This window comes from Giraffa tippelskirchi, chromosome 7 (assembly GCF_054371585.1).
Source record: "Giraffa tippelskirchi isolate mGirTip1 chromosome 7, T2T-mGirTip1v1.2.pri, whole genome shotgun sequence".
Lineage (NCBI taxonomy): Eukaryota > Metazoa > Chordata > Mammalia > Artiodactyla > Giraffidae > Giraffa > Giraffa tippelskirchi.
This window is the reverse complement of record NC_137281.1, coordinates 47451565-47460217: the sequence shown is the minus strand read 5'-3', so window position 1 is coordinate 47460217 and position 8653 is coordinate 47451565. Positions and strand designations below refer to the sequence as shown.

At 50.1% G+C, this 8653-nt stretch overlaps 1 protein-coding gene across 6 annotated transcripts in view; it reads right to left on the bottom strand.

Moving 5' to 3' along the window:
• KLHDC4 (kelch domain containing 4) overlaps positions 1–8653 on the bottom strand; it is a 37288-nt gene that overhangs the window by 21917 nt on the left and 6718 nt on the right. For 2 of the 6 annotated variants that reach the window (XR_014060315.1, XM_081513352.1), the window contains exons 3-5: positions 6124–6179; positions 5419–5517; positions 1490–1626 (exon numbers count right to left, since the gene is read on the bottom strand). Coding sequence is in view for 3 of the 6 variants with exons in the window: in XM_081513349.1 (XP_081369475.1) it covers positions 1490–1626; positions 5419–5517; positions 6101–6179 (315 nt within the window). In the remaining 3 variants the exon portion in view is untranslated. Of the gene's footprint in view, positions 1–1489; positions 1627–5418; positions 5518–6095; positions 6180–8653 lie in introns of all 6 variants that reach the window. The other 4 variants (XM_081513349.1, XM_081513350.1, XM_081513353.1 and 1 more) reach the window with 3 other exon arrangements.

Genomic DNA, 8653 nt, shown 5'->3' with positions numbered 1-8653 from the left:
AAACATCCAGACCCTTCTGGACTCTGTGTATACAAATGCACTTGTGTGTGTGTGTATGTGTGCACACATGTGGGCCTGCACCTCTCTCTGGCCCACTCTGCAGGCACTTATGTATGCACATACACTCAGGCACGTGTTGCTCTGCATCTTAGTTTTCCGTGCATATATTTCCATACATGCTTTTCTGTATGAAATGAAAGGCAATATTTCTTTAGGGTCTGTTCCTAAAGGTGAATGGGGTCAATAGCAGGCATGCAACAGGAAGTTGCCAATGCTTCGGCCAGCATGACCTTGCTTGCCCCGCCCTCCCCACCGGACCGCCCCACCCTGCTCTGGGAGCCCTTGAGGCTGCTGTCTCACATCCAGGAGCTTGCTGCTGACCACTCGACAGAAAGTCTCTACTCTGGACACGAGCTCACTCTCCACTGTTCAGCTGCCACGACTCTCCACTATCCTGGTGGCATCAGCCCTGCTAGAGAAGGCTTCCTGCTTGCCATGCTCAGGCAGTCCCTCTCCTGTGGCTTCTGGGGTGTGGCGCACTGAGGACCCCTCCCTGAGACACCTGCCCCCTACCCGTGGTGTCCGCAGACCCTGTAACAGCAAGAGAAGGGGCCACACGAGGCATGCTGTCCTGGCCATCTTGCGGACCACGCTGGGTGGGGCGGGGCAGGGCGGGGGCTGCAGCCCAGCGCCATAACAAGGGGAGTGGAGGCAGAGGAAGAGGCGAAGCCAGGGACAAGGTCTCCGTCCCCTGACTTCCACCGTGCAGGGATCAGGGCTCTGGTCAGTTGCACAGCCATGCCCTGCCACTGACAGGAAGAGCTCAGCACAGCTCTGCCCCTCTGCTCATCTCCTCATTGAGAACCAGAGACCACAGCCCAGAAGGCAGGCTTGGAAAAAAAAATCCATCAGACAAAAAAAAAAACAAGAAATAAAGCACCTAACACTTTCCCTGCCACACCACTCTACCCAGGCTGGAACAGAGAGGTTGAGCTGTCTCTGCACCTCTGTATTAGCTGGAGCAGGCTCCACAATGTTCCTTAAAGAATTCTCCACCTTCAGTTACAATCAACAATGAAGTAAAGACCTGCTCAGCAGGAACAACTTCTGACTCAAGATGGAGGCTTCGAATGCTTTGCAAACATCACCGAGCTAACAGCAGCAGAACGCAGCTCGAGTGGGGCACTCAGCTGGGGCTGGAGTCCATGGCCACGGGAAGCCCTGCAAAGGGCAGTGACTGTACATCCCCAGCGCCTCGCTGCTTCCTTGGAACTAACACCTGTCACAGACCTGGAAAGTCTGAAGACCACGAGACAGCACGTGTCACACACAGCCTGGCAGGTCACTGTGGGACACCCCAACAAGTGCCGCCACCACCACCATCAGGCCTGCACGAATGTGCTTTCCCGGAGCCACTTGCCATGAACTCCAAATGCTGGCAGGGGATAGAAGCGGGCCCAGGGGTTGGGCTCGTCACCCAGCACCTCACCTGACTTGCTCCCAGGTCTTGGTGGCCAAATGCAGCACCCAGAGGTCCTTGTAGTGGTAAAACTGCTCTCCATCGGGAGAGGCAAACTCCCCACCGAAGATCCACAGCTGCCCACCACCCTGGGGCACCACCACGGCCTGTTGAGAGAACAGTGATGGGTCAGGGCATGGCCACGCAGCTTTCAGTCCAACTGGAGACCTGTCCCCAGTCACTCGGTTCCAAGCCCACACCCCAGCCTCAAAGGCCTGCCCCTCTGGTTCTGCTGAAGACCCAGACTCACAAGTCACACAGGACCACGCAGGACTGCCTGGACCCACAGAGCCACAAAGTCATTGGAGGCCAGTGGCCAATGGAGCCCCTCCCTGGAGGGCACTGTTGCAGAGACAGTCTCAACTTGGCTGCTTTTATGTGAATCGCGTGAGGGGACAGACTTCACAGAAATCACTTCTTCTGCCAGTACCGCAAAAATGTGGGGGTGCTGCCTAGTCACTGAATGCCTGCAGGGGGCAGATGGTGGGCGAGCCTGCCCTGGTGTCACCAGTCCCAGGGCTCTGGCAGCAAAGCAGGCCACAGGGCACATCTTCACACCAAGTGGCCGAGTAGCTCCTGGACAGGGGCTCAGAAGCAGTGCCCACAGCAGCAGGCACAGTGTGGTTGGGGCAGGAGAAGTGGGTTGGGGCAGCTGGACTCAAGGCGCTCCCAAGCATTCTGGGTGAATGCCTCCTGCCCCCACAAACCTCCACGGACAAGCATACACTGGGCGGTCAGACAGTGGTTCCCAGGTCACCCACCCCTAGGCACCCTCGGAGCACCCCAGGCTTCCACTGCAGCACGGGCTGTCACTTAACTAAGCTTAATGCCACAGAACTGCAGCTCCATCACCATGCTGCCCCTGCCCTGGACTAACTGGAGGGTCCTGGTGACACATGCAGAGTGATGTGGGCCCCCCACCCCATTTCCACTCAGTTCTGTGCATCCTCTCAGCACTGACCTATCAGAAGACAAATCAGCTTCCTGTGACTCTGAAACCCCGGTGATTGTAAGGAACTATTTCAAATCTTTAAACCAGACATGAAAATTACCTTAGGCCCAAACTTTTAACACATTTTTCTGAGTTTAATGAAGTTTGGGTGGTATATTCATGCTACACAATACAACTTGGTTTTGAAATATATTATAGAACCTATTTAATGCCTGGGATAACATTACAAATAATGCATCAACTGGGAAGAACAGTACAGACAGAATACATACACACACATATATGTAGATGCACACACACGTGTGTGTGCTCAGTTGTGTCCAACTCTGCAACCCGTCGACTGTAGCCTGCCATGCTCCTCTGTCCATTGGATTCTCCAGGCAAGAATACAGGAGTGGGTTGCCATCTCCTCCTCCAGGGGATCTTCCTGATGAGGGATGGAACCCACATCTCTTGTGTCTCCTGCACTGCAGGCAGATTTTTTACCATTGAGCCCCCTGGCCCTCTTTGGAGTGATTAATTTATGAATTTGGAAATAAAGCAATAAAAATAAACTCCTTTACGTACATATATTCACACACACATTATATATACACACAGTGGTTTTGAAGTAATGGTTTAGACGGACTGACGGCCAATATTCCCTGGACCTAACAAAGGTCAAACACCGTCCAGTGACCAAAGCAGGACGGCTCTGCCCCCGGGCCAAAGCGGGGCTGCCCCCACCAGCGTCTACTTTCCTACGTGTCACACAAAGCTGTAAGCTTCCCAGGCATTTGAGTTTCTGTGTTGTTGTCTTCAATGGAATAAAATCACGTCCAGAAAACCTTAAGGTCACAACTCTCCCTCCAAAGGCCAAAAAAAAAAAGGCACAATGGAGTCCAAAACAACATACAGACTCTGTGACTGGATTCTGATGTCAGCCACATGCATCAGCTTTGTGAAAGCCAAGTCCTAACAACTTGCCAGGCCATCAGGACCAAAGAAAACAGAACCTGGGGGACATAATAACAAAATGGCAAATGTTTCCTTTTTGTTGCTGCATCTCAGCCCTGGAAGTGCACCTCGCGTGTACAAGATGCTCAGTTCCTGATGAACAAGCCACCCTTGCTGCTCAGGTGGAATGTGACAGAGCTGTGACTGAGCTGCAATGAAATACCTTCTGCAGCTCCCCTGGGCACTGTGGGCACAATTCCGATCACCCAGGAGCAGGCATTCTGTAAACACTGACTACTTACTGCTCATGCACACACAAAGGCTGATGAGAACAGAGGTGACTCTTTTTTTAAACCATAGGGAACCGTTCTGTTCTACCGTTTGCGAGAATGCATTTTGTTTCAAGGGAGTTACTGCTTTGGGAAAAACAAACCATCAGATGAGTAAGAGGAGCTGAACTTCAACTGCGCCCAAACCCCTCCTTTCCCTCTCTTCAATTCTCAACAGTCCTGCTCAGTCTATCCAGACAAGAGCATCTGAGGGTCCTGGGAGGGGAGCACCAGGCAGGACCTGACAAGTGAGGCCCAAGAGGTGGGCCTTGTGACCCTTTTCTTTCTCTCACCAGCTGTATTAATTTTAGAAAATGGCATTAAATTTTCAAATTACACGCTAAAATAAATTTCATCCCCCAAAAATCCAGGATCTCAGAGAAATGACAGAATGATGGGTGCACATATAAGCTTTCTCTTTCTACTCCTTCTGCCCCCGATTAATTAAAGAGAAGATAAAGAACATGGCTTCTATCATCACATTCATTAAACTAGTCCAAAATGAGGAAATTTTTATGACTCAGAATTTAATGTAGTGGAATTTGAACTGTGATGACCTCTAGGCAAAAGACTTCACCCCCAATTTTCTGTTTCCCATAGCTCTGATTTGTTGGAAAATTCACAGAGTAAATAGCAAGCCAACCTTACCTACAGGAATATTAAGTCCCAGACTCATCAAGTAAACAAGATATGCATATGAAATCAGAGCCTGCCCAAATGACTGAATTAAAATCTCAAAGACTCTGATACCAGGACAGTTAATAACTAATTGAAACAGATAAGAAAACAAACACCAAAGAAGCTCCTCAGTCTGCATGCCTGGGGCCCAGGAACTGGCCGGGCAATGGGTGGGGGCACTTAAGAGTACTCCTCGCTGGACCAGGACAGGACTCGGTGCTGAGCCTGGAGGCCTGGGTGAACACATTCTCAGAGCTGGAGTAGGCTCAGGTGAATAGACTCAAACTTATCAAGAGCCATTTACTAATTAAAACCCAGGCTTATTAAGATCTAGTTTCTCAATCAAAAAGCAGTGCACACCTCTCTTCCAAAACATGAACCAGTCCAAATGGCTGCAAGCCTTGTTGTGCATGAGATGTTGATGCAGTTCAGGCAGGCAGGTCCCCCTTGCGGACCCAAATTCAAATCAGGAGGCTACTTCTGAGCATTGAATCAGGAGAATCACAGCGTGGAGGAATGTTTCAGTCATGCCCTGGGAGGCTGACACTGGAGAGGTTTCACTCTTTCAAACTACCTTTTGAGCCCCAACACTGTTTCAAATACTTGGTTATAAGAACGAACAAGAGGTCTTCTCTGGTGGTCCAGTGGGTGGGAGTCCGCCTGCCAATGCAAGGAACATGGGTTCTATCCCTGGTCCAGGAAGATTTCACATGACGCGCAGCAACTGAGGCCATGCGCCACAACTACTGAGCCCACATGCCCTAGAAACTATGCTCCGCGATGAGAGAGGCCACCGCAACGAGGATGCACCGCAACTAGGGAGCAGCCCTCACTCTTCTCAACTAGAGAAAAGCCCACGCGGTAACGAAGACCCAGCACAGCCAAAAAGTAGAAAACACACGTTCCAGGTGGAGACAGCAGAGTGAGGAGGCTGCCAGCTCGAAATCCTGCGTCAGGACCCCAGCATGAGAAGAGGGGAAGCCGACGGACACACAGACACGTACCTGGTGAGCACAGCGCCTCGGAGGTGGGCTGGGGATCTCCACTTTGGTCCAGCTGTCCTTCCTGATGTTGTAGACATAGAGTTCGTTATACAGAAAAGTCTGCAGGAAGGAAGAAGAACTTCAGTGTTATGATCGATGCTTCCACAAAAGCGACGGCAAGCAGAAGGTGGAGCTCAATCACTAGCTCTCCCTGGGCAGTGTGCTTCCTAAGGCCAGTTCCCGGACCCTCCAAGATGGTGACACAAAGACCAAGACCACCTCTGGACCGCCACGCAGGGAAGCTGAACTCAGGACTCTGGAACTATTTCATCTGTAGCTCTGAAACACAGGGCTATCTGGTCTGCTCAAAAATCAAAATTACAGTTTTTATGATGTTATCAATTGCTCTACCATGTATCAGCACTTTGCCTATTCAAACACCATTGGAAATTTATCATGAGGAAGGACAGCAGGGTGCTGCCCACCTCGTGCAGGCAGGAAGAGCCATGACCCTGAAGGGCCTGGAAGGATCCTGGTAGCTTGCCAAGGACCACACCCCAGGCCAGTCCTGCCGTGTGGAGGCAGGACACATGAGAGGGGAGTTAAAGGACCAATGATCATCTGACATCAGTGCCTAAAAGGAATTTTCCTCTAAATGAGACTCATGAAAATTTGAAGGGAAAGAATAAAATATATACTTTACTTTTTGGCCATTGAAATATTCACCTCCAAAAAGGATTAATTCATCTTTCTCAGGATGAGTGGAGAGGGAGGCATTTAACCTGCAAAAGACACAAGCAGCAGCTCAACACAAAAATCAAACCACGTGACACCCAAACCAAGAACCTGTTTCCCTCGCTCCACAGGCTGTGCCGCCAGAGACCAGCCTGTCCTGACATTCTGGGAAAGAGGAGCCAGGGCTGAGGATGGAAGCTGAGGCACCGCCCTTAATGGGAGCCTCACCCTCTGACACCCAGGCTAGCCTCCCAGGAGGGACCAGGACCTCTCACGCAGCATCTGGCTAAAAATCATCAGGCGGGGTGGGGTCTGGGGGCCCCTACTTCTGTGCCACTCTTCCCAGAGCTGTCCTGCTTTACAGCTCTGTCCTCTTACATCACAATCTAACTGTCCTCGGAGGTCCACTATTCAAGCATTTCAATATACATCCCAGACTCCTTCCACCTGGAAAACGCAAACACCTTTCTACTTACTTTCACACATGAGGACAAGGCAACAGCTCTATGGGAATTTTAACTGTGCCCTGACATCTCAGCAGGAAGCACTGCAGGGTATGGCCACGGGGAGGGAAAACATTCTCTGTGCAAAGTCCCCGGGGCGGTGTTCCCGAGGTGTCCTCTACCACATCAATGCCAAACGATGCTTCTCAAAGGAAGAGGGAAAACTGTTTCGTTTTTTTTTTTGTTAACTGGGGATTTATCATACACAGAGACATTCTATAGGCTGAGAAACTCTCTAGTCAAACCCTCAAGTCAAAATAGTGCACCCTAGTCTCCAATACAACCGAGCACCTCGCCCTCATGCTCCCATTAAATTACATCTGAGCAAAGACGTAGGGATATACACACTTAAACTTGGTGATTTTCATGGATTTTTCCTGTAATTCGATGGAGTGGTAGGAAATGAGAGCGTACTGAGGTGACCCCCTGAAAGGTCTGTGTCCCAGTAGATCTCAGCTCTAACACCTGCCGTTTTCCTTCAGGAGGCTGCCCAGTGACATGGTAACCGAGGGCACTGCCAAGGTTTCAAATTATACTGGGACATTACACCGGGCTTTTACAGCAACATACTTTAAGGCAAATGTCATCCAAAAAAAAAAAAAAATTCAATCCACATTCAAAGTGAGTTCCCTCAAGGGTGCTACACAGGTAAAGCCTTAACGATCTCATGGATTTATCTGCTTCAACAATTCAAATGAACATGTCCGCCTACCACATGTAACCCTTAGGCTTGACCCAAAGATAACATGACAAATAAAATAAAAATAAAGCCAGACTCCCAGGGGAATTTATGAGCTGAAGGACAGGAGGGACCTTTGGGAGCCGAGGGAAAGCCCCTGGTGTCCGCTCAGGGGTGAGCACACTGCTTCTGACCCTGAAAGGTAACGACCACATGCCAGGGGCGAGGTCGTGGGATTCGGGCCATGCCCTGCACCCCACTGAGGCAGGGGGGACACTCCACCATCTCCCTTCCTGATATGCTGGACCAAGGCCTCCACTCAGGCCTGAAGGAAATGAAGCAAATCATTTCTCAGCTTAACAAGACAACCCTGGATGCTCAGGAAGTTAGGCATTTCCCCTTCTTCGAAGGGCACGCATCTCCTCATCAGGGTCACTTGGCCTCCCTGGGCTCCTAGCTAGAGGCGCTCTGTGTCCTGGCCCTGCTCTGCCTGGAGCAGGGATAAGAATGACAGAGCCCTGGGTCCTGCATCAAATCAGAGAACTGCTGGCATTTAAGAGCTGAGGAGGCAAAAACGAAGGGATAAGGAGCCAAGGAAAAACCACAGTCTGCTCCTTCCTCCTCCTCCTACCGGGTCTGAAATCCTACAAAAGACACTGGAGCTCCTCACGTAAACTACAAATCCATCTAAAATGGCTTACAGTTTTATGTTTAATGGTCACGGTTTCCACATGAGAACATACAAGTGTTATGAATGAACACAGTGAAAAGCATCGTGATTTTTTAACTTTTGTACCTCTGAAGAACCTTTAAAAACCTCAGACACATGGAGAAGGAAGTGGCAACCCACTCCAGTACTCTTGCCTGGGAAATCCCATGGACAGAGAAGCCTGACGGGCTACAGTCCACAGGGTCACAAAGGGTTGGACATGACTTAGCGACTAAACAACAACAACATATATGTATGCATGTACAACCGAGGCACTTTGCCATACAGCAGAAACTAATACAACAGTCACAGACAGAAACTACAGTCACGGACAACTAGCCAATCTGATCACATGGACCACAGCCTTGTCTAACTCAATGAAACTAAGCCATGCTGTATGGGGCCACCCAAGACGGACAGGTCATGGTGGAGAGGTCTGACAGAATGCGGTCCACTGGAAAAGGGAATGGCAAACCACTTCAGTATTATTCTTGCCTTGAGAACCCCATGAACAGTATGAAAAGGCAAAAAGATAGGACACTGAAAGATGAACTCCCCAGGTCAGTAGGTGCCCAATATGCTACTGGAGATCAGTGGAGAAATAACTCCAGAAAGAATGAAGAGATGAAG